Source organism: Anguilla anguilla, chromosome 9, assembly GCF_013347855.1.
Source record: "Anguilla anguilla isolate fAngAng1 chromosome 9, fAngAng1.pri, whole genome shotgun sequence".
NCBI classification, from domain to species: domain Eukaryota; kingdom Metazoa; phylum Chordata; class Actinopteri; order Anguilliformes; family Anguillidae; genus Anguilla; species Anguilla anguilla.
This window is the reverse complement of record NC_049209.1, coordinates 55,019,052-55,040,367: the sequence shown is the minus strand read 5'-3', so window position 1 is coordinate 55,040,367 and position 21,316 is coordinate 55,019,052. Positions and strand designations below refer to the sequence as shown.

At 45.3% G+C, this 21,316-nt stretch overlaps 2 protein-coding genes across 23 annotated transcripts in view; both read right to left on the bottom strand.

The window, feature by feature from the left end:
- The window catches only part of LOC118235436 (protocadherin alpha-C2-like), an 80,972-nt gene that overhangs the window by 22,484 nt on the left and 37,172 nt on the right, over positions 1-21,316 (bottom strand). Inside the window, exons 1-3 of one of the 22 annotated variants that reach the window (XM_035432773.1) lie at positions 12,103-12,910; positions 2,095-3,939; positions 1,085-1,946 (exon numbers count right to left, since the gene is read on the bottom strand). The exons of 14 other annotated variants lie outside the window; for them this stretch is intronic. In XM_035432773.1, coding sequence (XP_035288664.1) covers positions 1,941-1,946; positions 2,095-3,939; positions 12,103-12,633 — 2,382 coding nt within the window. In that variant the 5' untranslated portion in view covers positions 12,634-12,910 and the 3' untranslated portion in view covers positions 1,085-1,940. Of the gene's footprint in view, positions 1-1,084; positions 1,947-2,094; positions 3,940-5,998; positions 8,718-10,257; positions 12,911-13,952; positions 16,507-21,316 lie in introns of those variants that run through there. 7 more of the 22 variants (XM_035432769.1, XM_035432754.1, XM_035432753.1 and 4 more) reach the window with 7 other exon arrangements.
- Positions 17,190-20,325, bottom strand: LOC118235442 (protocadherin alpha-8-like). Its single transcript, XM_035432829.1, has one exon. It carries the CDS (start codon positions 19,861-19,863, stop codon positions 17,398-17,400), a length of 2,466 nt encoding a protein of 821 aa, XP_035288720.1. The 5' UTR covers positions 19,864-20,325; the 3' UTR covers positions 17,190-17,397.

The window sequence follows — 21,316 nt, the reverse complement described above, 5'->3', positions numbered from 1 at the left end:
TCCTCTCTCTCTCTTTCTCTCTCTCCTGCTTTCACACCCCCGCCCACCTCTCTCTCTCCTGCTTTTTTTTACACATACTGTGTGGTCTGTGAGGTTTTCTCTTGTGAACACGGTGTGGTCTGTGCAGACTGCAGGACTGCAGAACAGACTGCAGAACAGCCCAAAGAAAATGACTCCATTCATATGTTCAATAGTCTACCCATAATGCCCTGATAACTGGCCTCATCCCCAATACCAGAAATCCCAGGTGCAAACAGGTCAGACTCCCTGCATGGTTAGAGTGAATGCGGTGGATGTTAATCACTATGCTGTGTACTGGTACGCTGTTGAGGACTTTCAGTGATTATTAACGGTAAACGGTAAACGGACTGCATTTATATAGCGCTTTTATCCAAAGCGCTTTACAATTGATGCCTCTGCACATTCAGAAGGGTTGCACATTCAGAAGGGCTGACCTTTGCACGGCATTAGTTCAGCTGACTTTAAGGAGTGGAAGCTTCAATGGCATTTCAAACGCAACACTTGTGTAAAAAGGAACACATTACAAGCCAATTAAACAGCGAGTTCATTACCTATTACTTTGACACAGGCCACGGCTGATTATGCAGTCTAATATATTCTAATGCGCATAAATACTGAGGATCCGTTCGATGCTGGGGGACATTAGGCAGTGTTAAGAGTCCGGAGAGCCTGCCTGCCCGTTTTCAGCACCACGAGGATGGACAGCGCCGCAGTGCGCGCTGCACGGAGCTTGAGAGAGCCTACAGTCATTAAATGCACAGACGCAACGCTGCGCATGTTCAGTCTGGTGCTCAGGCGCTGCACACAGCTCGAGAGAGCCTACAGCAGGGGTCCTCAATCTTATCCAGAAAGGGCCGGTGTGGGTGCAGGCTTTTGTTCCAACTGAGCAGTTACACACCTGATTCTACTAATCAACCACTAGAGTAGTCTTTGCTAAGGACCTTGATTAGTAGAATCAGGTGTGTTACTGCTTGGCTGGAACAAAAGCCTGCACCCACACCGGCCCTTTCTGGATAAGATTGAGGACCTCTGGCCTACAGTCATTAAATGCACAGACGCAACGCTGCGCATGTTCAACGTGGTGCTCGCGCCCAGACAAACACAACGTGCGCTGAACACACGAAAAAGCAGTGATCAAACGTGCTCAGGATCAGTTTGAGTACATCCAGTTCTGGAGATCTGCTGAACTGCTTATGATACCTCATGTGGAGCGGTGACCTCATCCATTTAGAAAAGCAAAATTAATAAATAGATGGCAGAAATTCAAATGGAACTGATAAAACCAATATACACAGGCCGTCTCAGACAGTCTGGAGCAGACGATTGGATTTGAAATATTTTATTATATTTATATTATATTTTTTATATTTAATAATAATTATAAAAACACACAGCAACCTGTAATTGTCACAAGCATCAGATCAGTCTCTATGCAGGACCTGTAGTGTAGATCAGTCTCTATGCAGGGCCTGTAGTGTAGATCAGTCTCTATGCAGGGCCTGCAGTGTAGATCAGTCTCTATTCAGGGCCTGTAGTGTAGATCAGTCTCTATGCAGGGCCTGCAGTGTAGATCAGTCTCTATGCAGGACCTGTAGTGTACATCAGTCTCTATACAGGGCCTGTAGTGTAGATCAGTCTCTATTCAGGGCCTGTAGTGTAGATCAGTCTCTATGCAGGGCCTGTAATGTAGACCAGTCTCTATTCAGGGCCTGTAGTGTACATCAGTCTCTATACAGGGCCTGTAGTGTAGGTCAGTCTCTATACAGGGCCTGTAGTGTAGATCAGTCTCTATACAGGGCCTGTAGTGTAGATCAGTCGTTATGCAGTTGTACTCTGTAGTCTCTATGCAGTCTCTGTTCTCTTTGGGAAAGGCAAAGCAACCATAGGGGAAAGGGTGATCACAGCAGCACAGGACAGCATCACACCTCCAAAGAGAGAAATATCAAGAGGAAAACAGTAAATATAAAATAGTTCAGATCACAGGTCAACATAAAGATAAAAAACACAGTTCTCAGTTAAAAGTTTCAATTAGACGTGATTAGACGTTTTATCACACATATTTACGGTCCGTACCTTCTCGCTGTTGGGGAGCGTCTGGGTCCGTTTAAAAGTGTCCCCTCCATTAATACTGATCAGCTCCGCATCAGCAGGCGGAAACGGCGTCGGGAAAACCACTACGTCACTCTTCAGCGTGTCTGAGCTGAAGCACACGTCATACTGCTGAGTAGATTTAGAGTAAGACCAGCTCCCGTCAGGGTGAGTGGTGATCATTGGGGCGCTGTACCTGCTCAAACCGCCGTCCGTCCTGTGGCATTTTACAGCGATTAGACTAATCAGGCTCAGTAAAAATATAACTGACACCGACACAATGGCGATCAGCAAATACAGATTTAAATCAGAGAAAGTCTCCTCCTTCACCGGCAGCTGTCTGAACGACGTCTGTATTTCACCCGCACTCTCCACCACCACAACATCGATAGACACAGTCGCTGACAGGGAAGGGTCTCCGTGGTCAGAGACCAAAATGACCAGCGGGTGAGTCTTCAAGTCATTGTCACTCATTCGCCTCTTAGTCCTTATTTCCCCGCTGCTGCTTCCGATTCGGAAGAGGCTGCTTCCCTTGGGTTCCGCGATGTGGTAAGAAAGCAGCGCGTTGTAGCCAGAGTCTGCGTCTACAGCCCTGATCTTGGCCACAAAGTACCCCGCTTCAGCAGCATAGGGAATGCTCTCAGTATTAACGGAGCCCTGGCCAGAATAGGGCGGGAGAACCCCGGGACTGTTGTCATTCTCATCCAGGATAAAAACGTTCACGGTCACGTTGCTGCTCAGCGGAGGGACACCAGAGTCTGTGGCCTGAACTTGAAACTGGAGCGTTTTTACTTCCTCGTAGTTAAAGGACTGCAGGCTGTATATTTCTCCGCTCACAGAGTTCACGTTCACTAATGTAGAAACGGACACGGGCTTTGAAGGGTTTTCCAACATCGAATAAGACACTCGCGCGTTCTCCTTTTCATCGGGATCAAAGGCGGACACGGTACATATTAACGTGCCAACTGGACTGTTTTCTTTTAAATACACGTTCATCGCGCGATCCGGAAAGCGCGGCGAGTTGTCGTTCACATCAGAAACGTGCACAGTGATAACGCTGGTGCTGGAGAGAGGTGGAGACCCTTCATCTGTAGCTGTGATGGTGACGTTGTACTGAGACGCGCGCTCTCTGTCCAGAGCTTTGTCAAGAACAACAGAATAGTAATTTCGGTACGATGTTTTAAGTTTAAAAGGACCGTTACCTTCCAATTTACAGCTCACTCTCCCATTGGCGCCGCTGTCTTTGTCGGACACGGCGATAAGGGCTACGGCGGCGCCGAGTTCAGCGTCTTCCTTAACTGCACTCATAAGAGAAGTCACGCTTATTTCTGGCGCGTTGTCGTTCACATCGACAACCTCAACTAACAGTTTACAGTGAGTCATCATTGGCGACTGTCCCCTGTCCTGGGCCTCCACCCGAATCTCATAGAAGGCCGTTTCTTCGAAATCAATCTCGCCTTTAACTGTTATTTCCCCAGTGCCTGGGTCAATAGAAAATGTATCTAAATTCTTCTCTTGGCCGTGTCTGTTAAATAAATACGTGATCTCGCCGTTCAAGCCTTCATCTGCGTCAGTGGCATTCAATGATATAATTTTAGTTCCGCGAGGTGTATTTTCAAACACACGAATTTTGTAAAGCGGACCACTAAACACGGGGCTGTTGTCATTATTATCCAACACATTAACAGTTATCTGTAAGGTCCCGGATCTTGGAGGTTTTCCTCCGTCAACAGCAGTCAGTAGGAGGCGGATGACAGGCTGTTTCTCTCGGTCTAAAGCTTTCTGCAGCACTAGCTCAGCAGACACACTCTGCTCTCCGCCGCTCTGTACATCCAGGGAGAAGTGCTCATTCGCACTCAGCTTGTAGCTTTTAACGGAATTCGGTCCTACGTCAGGATCAAACGCACTCATCAGCGAAAATCTGGCTCCAGGGAAGGTAGATTCAGAAATATTGAAAAACTGTGATTTCACGGGGAAATTCGGCGAGTTGTCGTTTACATCTAAAACGCTTATTTCCAGCCGATGCAGGCTCAAAGGGTGGTTAAGGATGGCTTCTAAGCTCAAAGAGCACGCACGAGCATTCGCGCAAAGCTCCTCTCGGTCTATTCTCTCACTCACATATAACACGCCCGTTTTAAAATTTACCTCGAAATACTTCGTTTTAGATCCAGAGACGAGCCGAAACGAACGCGCTTCCATTTCCTGGAGGTTGAGGCTCAGGTCCTTGGCGATATTTCCAACAGATGTGCCCGGGTGTACCTCCTCGGAAACGGAGTAGACAATCTGTCCGAATGCTCGCTCACAGAAACGCACGAACAAAACCAAGATTAAATTAACCCACATTAAAGTCCTTGGGCTTGAAACCCCCATAACTGCACCGGTCTGTAGACTCCAGAAGGTTCCAAAAATGCGAAATCACACCTGAACCAACATCACATTTAACATGAAAATAAGATCCCTGAAACGCGCTAGTGGCGAACAATGTCCGCGCTGCGCTTTCATGAAAAACCTTAGCTGCTGGCTGCGTGAAACGTCATAAAAGAGGATGAGCCCAAAACACACGGAAAATACAGTTTAGCACTCTTGGTCAACAGCGACATCTTGTGGAATGTTAACAAAACAACATATAAAAGGGTTTTAACCGCAAAGTGCATTTTTTGTCAGACAGAATCCCCTTTCGCTGTAAAGGCAGTATATTGAAAGCAATAATTACTATTCATTAGTCAAACAGTTGATCTTACCCTGGGAGACGTATAAAGCTAACTGTACTTCAGGAATTCTACTAAGAGGATTTAGGGTAAGTCTCATGCCCCCGTGTACAACAGGTTTCTCCCTCAGGAATAAAATGTTAATTACCACCCACCCCGAGAGCATCGCTACTCTATCCAATAGCCGCCATGACTGTTATTACTAGTAATGGTACAATTAGAATCAGTTGCAACAATAGTACAAACATGCTGGAAGTAGCGTTAATACACGAGTACATGCAATAACAATAAATAGGTTTTGCAGTCGAGCACCGGGCAGTAAATCAGTCAAACGTAATCCCGTGAAACTGATTTCAGTGAAAACGTAAAAACACTGCACCTGTGTTAGTTAACATGTCGCCCACAATTCTCAGTAACGCGGATTGCAAGAACTAAGCGAGCACATGTTCAACAATAACGAATATTTAAAAGCACATTTAGCACAGCAAAATGAAATATCGCGAATTGATACAGCGCGGATAAGTAGTGTGTCACATCATTATCATACAAGGAAGACGAGACTGATATCTCCATATTGTAGGTACTACTAGGTTTGATTCCGATCGCTGTTCTTTTGTGGTGGTGCTGAATCGTGCAATAAAAGATATAATCCGAGATACGTGACGCTTTTTTCATTTCCACTGAAATACTTAAACAACGCAAAAAAGGAAATTTGAGTCGCAGTTCTCGCAAGTAAAAAACCCACGTGAAACTGACACACGTTCACTGACTACTTGACCTCAGCACATACAACCAGACATAGAATCACATCCTCGCATTGAGTAATTTCTGTACAGATGGTAAATGGACTGCATTTATATAGCGCTTTTATCCAAAGCACTTTACAATTGATGCCTCTCATTCACCAGAGCAGTTAGGGGTTAGGTGTCTTGCTCAAGGACACTTCGACACGCCCAGGGCGGGGTTTGAACCGGCAACCCTCCGACTGCCAGACAATCGGTCTTACCTCCTGAGCTATGTCGCCCCAGATGACATCTGCTTTCTGACATCTGCTAATAAAAACTGTGGACGTCACCGCGAAAATACCATAGTGACATGAATGCTAAAGAAAAAGTAAGCATAAAAATGAAGATTGATAAAATCATGCTCGAATTGTGTAAAAACATGATTTTTGTTCTCACCTTCTCGCTGTTGGGGAGCGTCTGTGTCCGTTTAAAAGTGTCCCCTCCATTAATACTGATCAGCTCCGCATCAGCAGGCGGAAACGGCGTCGGGAAAACCACTACGTCACTCTTCAGCGTGTCTGAGCTAAAGCACACGTCATACTGCTGAGTAGATTTAGAGTAAGACCAGCTCCCGTCAGGGTGAGTGGTGATCATTGGGGCGCTGTACCTGCTCAAACCGCCGTCCGTCCGGTGGCATTTTACAGCGATTAAACTAATCAGACTCAGTAAAAATATAACTGACACCGACACAATGGCGATCAGCAAATACAGATTTAAATCAGAGAAAGTCTCCTCCTTCACCGGCAGCTGTCTGAACGACGTCTGTATTTCACCCGCACTTTCCACCACCACAACATCGATAGACACAGTCGCTGACAGGGAAGGGTCTCCGTGGTCAGAGACCAAAATGACCAGCGGGTGAGTCTTCAAGTCATTGTCACTCATTCTCCTCTTAGTCCTGATTTCCCCGCTGCTGGTTCCGATTCGGAAGAGGCTGCTTCCCTTGGGTTCCGCGATGTGGTAAGAAAGCAGCGCGTTGTAGCCAGAGTCTGCGTCTACAGCCCTGATCTTGGCCACAAAGTACCCCGCTTCAGCAGCATAGGGAATGCTCTCAGTATTAACGGAGCCCTGGCCAGAATAGGGCGGGAGAACCCCGGGACTGTTGTCATTCTCATCCAGGATAAAAACGTTCACGGTCACGTTGCTGCTCAGCGGAGGGACACCAGAGTCTGTGGCCTGAACTTGAAACTGGAGCGTTTTTACTTCCTCGTAGTTGAAGGACTGCAGACTGTATATTTCTCCGCTCACAGAGTTCACGTTCACTAATGTAGAAACGGACACGGGCTTTGAAGGGTTTTCCAACATCGAATAAGACACTCGCGCGTTCTCCTTTTCATCAGGATCAAAGGCGGACACTGTACATATTAACGCGCCCACTGGACTGTTTTCTTTTAAATACACGTTCATTACGCGCTCCGGAAAGCGTGGCGCGTTGTCGTTCACATCAGAAACGTGCACAGCGATAACGCTGGTGCTGGAGAGAGGTGGAGAGCCTTCATCAGTAGCTGTGATGGTGACATTGTACTGAGACGCGCGCTCTCTGTCCAGCGGTCCGTCAACTACTAAAGAATATGAGTTCTTATAGGAGGACAGTAGTTTAAATGGAAAAGTACCAGAAATGCTACACCTTAACCGCGCATTGTTTCCACTGTCTCTATCTGAAACACTTATCAAGGCAACCACGGTTCCGAGCTGGGCGTCTTCTTTTACGGGACTTATAAGCGATGTTACTGCTATTTCGGGCACATTGTCATTCAAATCTTCAACTTCAATCAAAACTTTACAAAGCGTGGCACGAGGAGGTGAACCTTTGTCTTTAGCCTGCACACGGACTTCAAACGCGCTGTTTTCCTCGTAATCCAAATTTCCCCTCGTGCTGATGACCCCAGATTGAGAGTCAATAATAAAAATGCCGAGAGGCTTCGGATTTCCGTGTGCAATGAAAGAGTACACAACATCGCCATTTGCTCCTTCATCTAAGTCTGTTGCATTAAGGGTGAGTATTGTTGTACCAAAAGGAGTATTCTCGGAAACTCTTGCTTTATACAGCGATTTACTGAATGTCGGAATGTTATCGTTTACATCTATCACATTAACAATGATCTGTAAGGTCCCGGATCTGGGAGGTTTTCCCCCGTCAACAGCAGTCAGTAGGAGGCGGATGACAGGCTGTTTCTCTCGGTCTAAAGCTTTCTGCAGCACTAACTCAGCAGACACACTCTGCTCTCCGCCGCTCTGTACATCCAGGGAGAAGTGCTCATTCGCACTCAGCTTGTAGGTTTTTACTGCGTTACTCCCCACATCCGGATCCTCGGCCGTCGGTAATGGGAATCTCTCTCCTTGAAAAGCATATTCTGTGATATTAAAAACATTGATGTATTCCGGAAAACTCGGCGCATTGTCATTAATGTCTAAAATATTCACTTCAATGCGATGGACGTGCACAGGACGATTCACAATGGCCTCTAAATTCAGTGAACATTTTACAGAATTCGGACACAGCGTCTCTCTGTCGATTCTCTCGTTAACATACAGAATTCCAGTTTTCACGTTTACCTCAAAATATTTCGTGCTCGTCGCCGTTACAATCTGGATCCCCCGCGTCTCCAGTTCCGGCACGTTCAGATTTAGATCTTTGGCAATATTCCCAACAAACGTACCCTTATCCACCTCCTCCGTAATGGAATATATGATCTGTCCGGTAGACCAGCCCGACGAACAAAGCAACACAAGATATCGTATCCAGATAATCCCACTTTCTCCGCAAAGACCCATCGCTTGACGAGTCCGTTGGTCTCTGTTTACCAGCGTATTTCACTGACAACCAAGAGCAATGTCCCTTTATTGCAGTAAAAGTGCGTATTTAACACCTAGGCCCTGTGTACCGCGCAGTTGTCTGGGCCACACCATCTCCCTGCCCTTCCATCACACAAAGCCTGTGCGGTCTGCGTGCGCTTCTCTTCGCACCGCCTGGAGGAGGAGCTCTGAAAATATGTGCAAAAAAACTCACTTTCGTGGTCAATGGCGACACCACGTGTCTGTACAGGACAAGGCAGAGTTTTCGCACAGGATAAACACTCTGTGTGTTTCCCGTACTGATCTCTGAAACCTGTAATATGACTGTGCAGACTGAAATTTTAAACACAGTGGATAAAGTAAGTATGATATTGTGATATTGACTGTTTCAGCAATTACACTTTATTTGCCTTCATTAACGGTTGTTAGAAATGACAATAAATAATGGGACTCAAATGTTAAAATAATTAAATGAAATAGCATTCTTTAAAACTGTTCTCACCTAAAGATTGTTTCTGTTGAAGTGAATGTGTAGAATTTCACTGACAAATATATGTAGCCTAATATAGTTGTGATCAACATGAATGACACCGACTGCTCACTTTCCGCCAAAATAAATAATCAGCTTTAAGTCAAAGGAAACAACGCGCGTAATTACGAAATAAAACTGACACTGTCTATACTAAACCATCGTTTTATGACACAAATAAACAGTGGTTCGTCTTGAATTAATCATGAAAAATTTATATATTCGTGGAACCAGGGAAACCTTTTATGATTTAAAATAACAGCTAGAGAGCTAGTACGAGGGATTTCGTTTATGGTTAGCAAAAATAAAAACGGAAAATGGTGAAAGAACAAATGACAGAAGTACCGCGAAGTGTCATATTTTAAATTCTGATGTGATGAGTTTCTTTTTTTTTCAAAAAGTTTTTCACAATAAATACAGAACAGCTCTACGTAAAAGTACATCTGGTATTTTCGTCTGTATACGTGACGAAATATTATTATCACAAAAAAATGGAACAATAACTTAATACCAATCTCAACGACTACTCAAATTGTGCTGTCGGACGGAAGACAAATTGTAGATACATGCGCTCAAAGACTAGACAAACAATCCTCACCCACAGAAAGTGAAAGAGTACGTATTTTGTGATCGTATTTCATCAGGTAGTAAGGTTGAATGTTCATTCTAAAAACACCCCGTAAAAAATGGCAGTTTTTCCTGTGAAACCCAATTCAATGAAGGGCTAAACTATATAAATCCTATTGTTTCATGCCCAGTTAATTACGAGTTAGTGCCTTTACTCTTACAGTGTTTGATTTTTTTGTTTTTTATTTTTTGACAGCGAAATCTTGTAAATTTTTTAGCGTATAAATAGTTTTTTGCAGCAGTGTATTTTACTGGAAAGAATTATGGTGATCCTTGTTTCTATTATGTGTTTACGATGTACTTTGAATAAGAAATTGAAAATGCTATTAATCAATTAATATCATAAAAAATAATCAATAATCATTGAACGACTTGCTCACTGTAAAAATGAGATCAAAGTACACAGAATATTTTAAAAGAATACATTTAATGGAAATGGATATATAAAACCAAATACCAGGTTCCGTGATTGGAACAAAGCAGAGAGACTGCGTAAAAGAACACGGGGACTGCCTCACCATTTCTGAAACTTCACTTGATCAAAGGTTTTTAAATAAAAAAAATCATACCACAGCATTAGATTGTGGAAAACACAGAATTGAATTCTGATGCGGAATAAATCTAAAGTTGCTTATGTTACAGAAGACGACAAAAGCAGATATAATCGAAACATTTTATGAACTCCCATTTAAATGCGTCTTACCTTCTCACTGTTGGGGAGCGTCTGTGTCCGTTTAAAAGTGTCCCCTCCATTAATACTGATCAGTTCCGCATCAGCAGGCGGAAACGGCGTCGGGAAAACCACTACGTCACTCTTCAGCGTGTCTGAGCTAAAGCACACGTCATACTGCTGAGTAGATTTAGAGTAAGACCAGCTCCCGTCAGGGTGAGTGGTGATCATTGGGGCGCTGTACCTGCTCAAACCGCCGTCCGTCCGGTGGCATTTTACAGCGATTAGACTAATCAGGCTCAGTAAAAATATAACTGACACCGACACAATGGCGATCAGCAAATACAGATTTAAATCAGAGAAAGTCTCCTCCTTCACCGGCAGCTGTCTGAACGACGTCTGTATTTCACCCGCACTTTCCACCACCACAACATCGATAGACACAGTCGCAGACAGGGAAGGCTCTCCGTGGTCAGAAATCAAAATGACGAGCGGGTGAGTCTTCAAGTCATTGTCACTCATTCGCCTCTTAGTCCTTATTTCCCCGCTGCTGGTTCCGATTCGGAAGAGGCTGCTTCCCTTGGGTTCCGCGATGTGGTAAGAAAGCAGCGCGTTGTAGCCAGAGTCTGCGTCTACAGCCCTGATCTTGGCCACAAAGTACCCCGCTTCAGCAGCATAGGGAATGCTCTCAGTATTAACGGAGCCCTGGCCAGAATAGGGCGGGAGAACCCCGGGACTGTTGTCATTCTCATCCAGGATAAAAATGTCCACGGTCACGTTGCTGCTCAGCGGAGGGACACCAGAGTCTGTGGCCTGAACTTGAAACTGGAGCGTTTTTACTTCCTCGTAGTTAAAGGACTGCAGGCTGTATATTTCTCCGCTCATAGAGTTCACATTCACTAATGTAGAAACGGACACGCGCTTTGAAGGGTTTTCCAACATCGAATAAGACACTCGCGCGTTCTCCTTTTCATCAGGATCAAAGGCGGACACTGTACATATTAACGCGCCAACTGGACTATTCTCTTTTAAATACACGTTCATCACGCGCTCCGGAAAGCGCGGCGCGTTGTCGTTCACATCAGAAACGTGCACAGCGATAACGCTGGTGCTGGAGAGAGGTGGAGACCCTTCATCTGTAGCTGCGATGGTGACATTGTACTGAGATGCGCGCTCTCTGTCCAGCGGCCCATCAACCACTAAAGAGTAATAGTTCTTATAGGAGGACTGGAGCGTAAAAGGCACCGCGCCTGAGATGACACACTTCACTACGCCGTTTTTCCCTCCATCTTTATCTGATACCGTAATCAGAGCGACGGCGGATCCGCTTTTCGCGTCTTCTCTCACTGTGCTCTTCAGGGACGTCACTGATATTTCAGGGGCATTATCATTAACGTCCAGCACTTCTATTAACACTTTACAGGAGGTGCTACGAGGAGGGACACCTTTGTCCTGCGCCTGCGCTCGAATTTCAAACGCAGCATTTTCTTCGAAATCAATATTCCCCTTAACTGTAATCTCACCGCTGTCAGGATTAATTGTAAAAATGTCCATTGTCTTCACATTTCTCGGAGTCACGAGGGAATACACAATTTGGCTGTTCACACCCTCATCCATGTCAGTAGCATTTAATTTAATCACTGATGTCCCGAAATGGCTATTCTCCCATATTCGGACTTTATACAGCGCTTTGCTGAATACAGGAGTATTATCGTTAACATCCATCACATTAACAGTTATCTGTAAGGTCCCGGATCTGGGAGGTTTTCCTCCGTCAACAGCAGTCAGTAGGAGGCGGATGACAGGCTGTTTCTCTCGGTCTAAAGCTTTCTGCAGCACTAACTCAGCAGACACACTTTGCTCTCCGCCGCTCTGTACATCCAGGGAGAAGTGCTCATTCGCACTCAGCTTGTAGGTTTTTACTGCGTTACTCCCCACATCCGGATCCTCGGCTAAAACCACGGAGAATCTGTCTCCTGGCAAAGCGACTTCGGTAATATTCAAAAAAAGCGTTTTTACTGGAAAAGCAGGCGCATTGTCGTTGATGTCTAGAACATTAATCTCAACACGATACAGGTTCAGTGGATTGTGTGCAATGGCCTCCAGATACAAAGCGCATCTCACCGCACTGACACAAAGCTCCTCCCGGTCGATTCTCTCGTTCACAAACAAAATGCCGTTTTTCAGATTTACCTCAAAGTACTTCCTGCTGGATCCGGACACAATCTGGAACATGCGAGATTCCAGTTCCTGAACATTGAGGTTAAGATCCTTCGTTATGTTTCCCACTACGGTTCCCTTCTGCACCTCCTCCGAGACGGAATATACGATCTGACCGGAAGATGAATCCCACAAACAAAGAATCAGCACAATGAGACTCCAGAGAGATATGCGGACGGGGAGGCCCATTGCGCGTCGGGATGCAGCCGAAACGTACAGGGTTCGCAATAAGAGTAAATACACAACACTGACACATCGGTTACAATGAAAACAAAATCAACGCGCAGAATGCATCCAGAGGCCCGTCACTGCTGCCGTTTTAGCCAGTGCGTCTCGTTCTCATCAAGCCCTCCCTGCGCCGCGAGCGCCCGGCTGAAGGCGGGGCCACGGAATCCAACGTTTCATTTTTAAAACCACGGTCAACAGCGACATCGTGCGTTTCATTATTGCAGATGCCAGTGTCCCACTGAGCATCAACAGCTTCACGCAGGAAGGTCCATGATGAAGACAGTGACACGCAAATGCGACCTTTGCAATATATATACATGTCAATATAACATCACTGTGCGGGGAGTGTATTATTTGAGCAGAAAGCAGGTTACAGAAACAGTGAAAACGGAAGTAACATAAACAGTGCTACCTTAATACATAAATAAAAAGCCAAACCCGTTCTCCAGTATTACGATCTCATTTAGGACCGTACTATCCCATATAGGATCCTACAGCAATTCAAGCCTTGATATAAGCACTTATGTTCTGTTCTAAGTCGTACTGCACAGAGCAAATATCGAATTCCAACTCTGTAATAAAATGTAATGCCATGCAATATCTGTCAACGAAATTTCGGCGAGCGAATTTCCCTGTATAGATATTAGGCAACATAGAACTATATGAATGATGAGTATCAAAGTCGTTTTAATTAAAAGCCAATTCGCGTGAAATTGCCGCTTCCGCAAAAAAGGATGCATATATATATATATATATATATATATATATATATATATAAACGTGAATTAATAAATGACCACACATGAACTGAAATTGAACCAAATGCAGAAGTTACAAACAAAGAGTACCCAAATGACAAGGACACCATTTCAAGGTTCCATTGTATAAACCTTAATTCAACGATTCAACGGTTCTGTTTTACGCAAAACTATACAAATATACTTGTAAACTAAAATAAAAAACACAACTGATTCATGGCAGAATATATTTCAGATTGTATTAATCATGCATGATTAAAATGAGGCAAGATGTCGAGGTTTAACAATAAATACGAGTGAAAGAAATCACGCGCGTAATTACGCAGTAAAAAAAAACCTGTATCCGGATTAATGTTCAGGTGTTGTAATAACGATTTGAAAAAAAAAAAAAAACATTTTGAAGCATTGAAAAGCATATAACCATGTGTGAAACCATAATTGCTTCCGACTCAAACATGCAAGGACTCTGAAGTCAAATTTAACGATTCAACGCAACCAAAATCGCAAGACTGTGCGTCTTACCTTCTCGCTGTTGGGGAGCGTCTGGGTCCGTTTAAAAGTGTCCCCTCCATTAACACTGATCAGCTCCGCATCAGCAGGCGGAAACGGCGCCGGGAAAACCACTACGTCACTCTTCAGCGTGTCTGAGCTAAAGCACACGTCATACTGCTGAGTAGATTTAGAGTAAGACCAGCTCCCGTCAGGGTGAGTGGTGATCATTGGGGCGCTGTACCTGCCCAAACCGCCGTCCGTCCGGTGGCATTTTACAGCGATTAAACTAATCAGGCTCAGTAAAAATATAACTGACACCGACACAATGGCGATCAGCAAATACAGATTTAAATCAGAGAAAGTCTCCTCCTTCACCGGCAGCTGTCTGAACGACGTCTGTATTTCACCCGCACTCTCCACCACCACAACATCGATAGACATAGTCGCAGACAGGGAAGGGTCTCCGTGGTCAGAGACCAAAATGACCAACGGGTGAGTCTTCAAGTCATTGTCACTCATTCGCCTCTTAGTCCTTATTTCCCCGCTGCTGGTTCCGATTCGGAAGAGGCTGCTTCCCTTGGGTTCCGCGATGTGGTAAGAAAGCAGCGCGTTGTAGCCAGAGTCTGCGTCTACAGCCCTGATCTTGGCCACAAAGTACCCCGCTTCAGCAGCATAGGGAATGCTCTCAGTATTAACGGAGCCCTGGCCAGAATAGGGCGGGAGAACCCCGGGACTGTTGTCATTCTCATCCAGGATAAAAACGTTCATGGTCACGTTGCTGCTCAGCGGAGGGACACCAGAGTCTGTGGCCTGAACTTGAAACTGGAGCGTTTTTACTTCCTCGTAGTTAAAGGACTGCAGGCTGTATATTTCTCCGCTCATAGAGTTCACTTTCACTACTGTAGAAACTGACACGGGCTTTGAAGGGTTTTCCAACATCGAATAAGACACTCGCGCGTTCTCCTTTTCATCAGGATCAAAGGCGGACACTGTACATATTAACGCGCCCACTGGACTGTTTTCTTTTAAATACATGTTCATCACGCGCTCCGGAAAGCGTGGCGCGTTATCGTTCACATCGGAAACGTGCACAGTGATAACGCTGGTGCTGGAGAGAGGTGGAGACCCTTCATCTGTAGCTGTGATGGTGACATTGTACTGAGACGCGCGTTCTCTGTCCAGCGGCGCATCAACCACTAAAGAGTAATAGTTCGTATAGGAGGACTGCAGTTTGAATGGCACAGTGTCGGATATTTTGCAGCTGACTTCCCCGTTTTTCCCAACATCATTATCTAAAATGTTAATTAGAGCAATAACCGTGTCTTTGCTAGCGCCTTCTTTGACTGTGTTAAACAACGATGTAATTTTTATTTCAGGAGCATTGTCATTAAGGTCTATTATTTCAACCAAAACTTTACATTGCGTCGCTAAAGGGGACTGACCTCGGTCCTGCGCCTGAGCTCGAATTTCGTAAGCACGCGCCACTTCATAATCCAAACTTCCCTTTACTGATATTTCACCCGTCTTTGAATCTATTGCAAACACCTTCCGTACGTTATCATTGGGGTGGTTGTTCAGCGAATAATTTATTTCGCCGTTCAGACCGGAATCCAAATCGGTTGCATTAACGGTGACTATAACTGTGCCCTGTGGGGAATTCTCTAATACTGCAACTTTGTAAAGCAGTTTGGAGAACACCGGCGTGTTATCATTAATATCCATCACATTAACAGTTATCTGTAAGGTCCCGGACCTGGGAGGTTTTCCTCCGTCAACAGCAGTCAGTAGGAGGCGGATGACAGGCTGTTTCTCTCGGTCTAAAGCTTTCTGCAGCACTAGCTCAGCAGACACACTCTGCTCTCCGCCGCTCTGTACATCCAGGGAGAAGTGCTCATTCACACTCAGCTTGTAGGTTTTAACTGCGTTACTCCCCACATCCGGATCATCAGCGCTCGGCAACTGAAATTTCAGCCCTGGCAAGGCAGACTCAGAAATGTTTAGATTAATACTTCTCTCGGGAAACGATGGCGGGTTGTCGTTTATGTCTAAAACATCAATATCAACGCGATATAGACCCACCGGCGCATGGATTATGGCCTCCATGTTCACTTTGCACACTGAGTTACTGGGACAAAGCTCCTCTCGGTCTAGAGGCTCGTTTACATACAGAATACCCGATTTTAAATTTACCTCGAAATATTTTTTCTTGGATCCAGAGACAATCTGAAACGCGCGAAATTCCAAGTCCTGCAGGTTGATATTTAAATCCTTCGCGATGTTTCCCACAAAGGTGCCTAGCTTTACCTCCTCCGACACGGAGTACGATATCTGTCCACGGACTAAGCCCCAGCAGCACAACAGAAGCAGAACGCAGAGCGACGCAGGATCCATTCGGCCAGGCCGATTCATTATCACCTCATTTATCCAATCACGGAGTCCGCAGAAATCCAAACGGGCGTTCACGATTCCCGTAAAGCATTCAGTGAAAGCCACACAGAGATTAAAGCACGCATCATGATACCAAAAGAAGATCTTATTTATGCAATGCTCTCATTCTTCGCTCGCCGTAACAAAGGCTGTGCCCCCTCCCAGCGCGAGCTCAGAGACAAGGAGGAGTCCAGTCTCATCCAGGAGAAATGTCTCGCGTTCATGGTCAACAGCGACGCCACGCGGCCGTTCGGAGCTAGTTCAAACCTATCCAGTAAATTTTCTGAATTAATCAAGCAGTTTCGTAAAAATTATGAGACCAGAATTCGTCCAATGTGATGTAAGAGGCAGATAAGGGCATACAGAAAATGATGACGTCAGGTTATTGCAGCTAAAGGGGTTGCACGAGCTACTGCATTGTGGGGTGCCCTTACTTTTCACAAAAGGCTTCTGCACGTTGGCTTATATTTTGCCGAACAAATAATGACAGAGTAAAATTTGTTATGTGTGGCTGAGTGAGCAGTAGATGAAGGATAGCTGTGACTCATTACGAAAAATCCTAAAATATAAAGAGGGTGTACTTTCTTATTTCAAATGACTTACTTATACTCTCTCTCTCTCTCTCTCTCTCTCTCTCTCTCTCTCTCTCTCTCATGCACATACACACACAGATTGCAAGTTCAATATAGTGCTTATATAACTGCCAGGAACTATGCTACAAATTACAACAAAATGATGTATTATGGCAAAAGGAACAGTAATTGAAACTTATTTAAATGAAAGACGGAACATATTGTTCACAACACATCTGGATTTACAACAGTAATCGTGTTTTATCTCAGCGCTATTGTAATGCGTAATTACGCGAGGAAACAAAATGTCGCTATTACCTCGAACATATAAATTCATAATTACAGGTAAAATATTGATTAAAATTTTATCTCAATGAAAAAAAATGCTCCACAAAAATCTCGACATTAGAAAGTAAATACAAACGCACTGCTGTCATATGCATCAGTAGAACCGGAACAGACAAAGGAAGGGACAATTAAGGACAGTTGTTTTGCTCTGAAAGAACAGTAAATACACGCGCAGATGTGGCGATATGAAATAGATCAAACACACAATTTACCTTCTCACTGTTGGGGAGCGTCTGTGTCCGTTTAAAAGTGTCCCCTCCATTAATACTGATCAGCTCCGCATCAGCAGGCGGAAACGGCGTCGGGAAAACCACTACGTCACTCTTCAGCGTGTCTGAGCTGAAGCACACGTCATACTGCTGAGTAGATTTAGAGTAAGACCAGCTCCCGTCAGGGTGAGTGGTGATCATTGGGGCGCTGTACCTGCTCAAACCGCCGTCCGTCCGGTGGCATTTTACAGCGATTAAACTAATCAGACTCAGTAAAAATATAACTGACACCGACACAATGGCGATCAGCAAATACAGATTTAAATCAGAGAAAGTCTCCTCCTTCACCGGCAGCTGTCTGAACGACGTCTGTATTTCACCCGCACTTTCCACCACCACAACATCGATAGACACAGTTGCAGACAGGGAAGGCTCTCCGTGGTCAGAGACCAAAATGACGAGCGGGTGAGTCTTCAAGTCATTGTCACTCATTCGCCTCTTAGTCCTTATTTCCCCGCTGCTGGTTCCGATTCGGAAGAGGCTGCTTCCCTTGGGTTCCGCGATGTGGTAAGAAAGCAGCGCGTTGTAGCCAGAGTCTGCGTCTACAGCCCTGATCTTGGCCACAAAGTACCCCGCTTCAGCAGCATAGGGAATGCTCTCAGTATTAACGGAGCCCTGGCCAGAATAGGGCGGGAGAACCCCGGGACTGTTGTCATTCTCATCCAGGATAAAAACATTCACGGTCACGTTGTTACTCAGCGGAGGGACACCAGAGTCTGTGGCCTGAACTTGAAACTGGAGCGTTTTTACTTCCTCGTAGTTAAAAGACTGCAGGCTGTATATCTCTCCGCTCACAGAGTTCACGTTCACTACTGTAGAAACGGACACTGTCTTAGAAGGGTTTTCCAACATCGAATAAGACACTCGCGCGTTCTCCTTTTCATCAGGATCAAAGGCGGACACTGTACATATTAACGCGCCCACTGGACTGTTTTCTTTTAAATACACGTTCATCACGCGCTCCGGAAAGCGCGGCGCGTTGTCGTTCACATCAGAAACGTGCACAGTGATAACGCTGGTGCTGGAGAGAGGTGGAGACCCTTCATCTATAGCTGTGATGGTGATGTTGTACTGAGACACGCGCTCTCTGTCTAAATCCGCACCCAATACCAAGGAATAATAATTACTGTAAGACGTTTCCAATGTGAATGTAGAGGGGTCAGAGACGGAACAGGTGATTTTGCCGTTTTTTCCGGCGTCCTTATCTGAGACTGTGATAAGCGCGAGGGCAGTGCCTTTTCCCGCGTCCTCTGTGACATAGTCCAATAGAGGCGTGACTTTAATCTCGGGCGCGTTATCATTTTTGTCAATTATTTCCACCAGAACTTTGCAATGGGACGCCAGAGGCGTGTGGCCTCTATCCTGGGCTTCAACACGAAGCTCATAAGCGCTGCTCTCCTCGTAATTCACATTTCCACTGACGGTAATTTCCCCGGTGGTGTGATTTATTGCAAAAGCGTTCTGAAAATGTTTTGCCCCTTCGTTGATAAATGAAAATAAGATTTGACCATTTATGTCCTCATCCGGATCTGTTGCGTTCAGTTTTAGTATTGTCGTCCCTACTGGGGAATTTTCATACACCCTAACTTTGTACAACGGACTACTGAATGCCGGGGCATTGTCGTTAGCATCTAGAACGTTAACAGTTATCTGTAAGGTCCCGGATCTGGGGGGTTTTCCTCCGTCAACAGCAGTCAGCAGGAGGCGGATGACAGGCTGTTTCTCTCGGTCTAAAGCTTTCTGCAGCACTAACTCAGCAGACACTCGATCGCCATCAGTGTTTACATCGAGAGAAAAATATTCATTTGAACCAAGTTTATAGGTTTTAACTGAGTTACTGCCAACGTCAGGATCATCTGCACTAAATAGAGAAAATTTTGCCCCAGGAACAGTGGACTCCGCGATGCGGATATTCGTAGACTTCCCCGGAAAAGTCGGCGGATTATCATTAATATCCAATATGTTCACCACAACACGGTGCAATGCCAAAGGAAACTGAGCAACGACCTCCAACCGGACAGAGCACACGAGGCTGCTCGCGCACAGTTCTTCTCGGTCTATTCTGTCATTCACAAACAGGATTCCGGTTTTTAAATCCACCTCAAAATAGTGCTTAGAAGATCCAGAGACAACCCGTAACATCCGCGTCTCCAGTTCAGGAAGTTTTAGATTCAGATCCTTCGCTATATTTCCAACAAACGTGCCCTGGCTTACCTCCTCGGAAATGGAATAAACGATCTGCCCTGACGTCGCATCCAGCAGACAAAGCAGCTGCCAAAATAGAAGGACAATCCGCGCGCTCTCCAGCCCCTCGGATGCGGCCATGGCTGCAGCCCTCACAAGCCCGAACACAAGCGGGAGATAAATCCAAGCATTCGCGCAATTTATAAGACAGGATGATGTTTATCTAAATAAATGTAATCCTGACATGCCCGGGCTCCGCCTCAATGCTATTTTACTGACAGACTGAGGAGAGAACTGCGGTTTCTCCCGCAGTAGGCGTTTCTGCTTGCCCTGTAAAATATTTAGTCTTGCTGGTAGACAGTGACACCGTGTGGACAAAAAAAGAATATTCTGGAAGCGTAAATTTCATTAAGTGAATTGCAGTGTTTAGTTGGAGTTTAAACTTCAGGTTTAAACCTCCAGACCGCAGAACTGCGGTCAGAAGGTCAGAGTTATGACAAGTCAAACTAGAATGAGGAACGACAACAACATATAATAGACTAACAACATCAAGATAAAAATACAAGTGCAATATAAGTGCTGAATTATTATTATGTCCAGGGTCCGAATCTCGGCTCAGGGCCTTTTCTGTGTGGGGTTTGCATGTTCTCCCCGTGTCTGTGTGGGTTTCCTCCGGGTACTCCGGTTTCCTCCCACAGTCCAAAGACATGCAGGTAGGCTAATTGGAGACTCTAAACTGCCCACATGTATGAGTGTGTGAGTGAATGGTATGTGTGCCCTGCGATAGATTGGTGGCCTGTCCAGGGCGTATTCCTGCCTCTCGCCCAGTGCATGCTGGGATAGGCTCCAGCACCCCCGCGACCCTGCCCAGGAATAAGCAAGCATAGATACTGGATGGATGGATTATGATTATTATTATTATTCTTTGCAGTATTACAACAGATAAACTGAGGCACATCAGAAACATTGATATTCCAAGCGACTGCAGGACTGTGCTGGTCCTGTGTGTGAACACTGACGAAGCTGAGCCCCAGCTCAGAGCTTTCAGCACCACGGACAGCTCCAGCTCCAGCTCCAGCTCCAGCTCACTTAACTACTACTTCAAATTAAAAAGACAAAAGAATTTAAAAGCACAGGAAATACCCAACTTATGGATTGTTTTTATTGTGTTCCACCAAAAAACTGCAGATCTTCGCAGACAGACACAGAGAGCTGCAGATCTGCGCAGACAAAGAGAGAGAGAGAGTGAGAGAGAGAGAGCAGCAGATCTGTGCAGACAGAGAGAGAGAGAGAGAGAGAGCTGCAGATCTGTGCAGAAAGCATCATACAATGTTATGTTATGTTATGTCATGTAATACAGGACACATGCATAACACATCCATTTGCACACACATTATAATTAAATTATACCCATTTAGAACTGCCAATTCAGAGAGAGAGAGTGCATGCAGCTGCTGTATAACAGTCACACCTGGCTAACACATCCCAGACCAGCGAGTGAAGACTAGCATCGCTGAAGCACCAGCGCCAGTCACCGACGCTAACCAAGAACCACCAAACAAATCTGATCTCAGATCAGCCTGCATACACAATG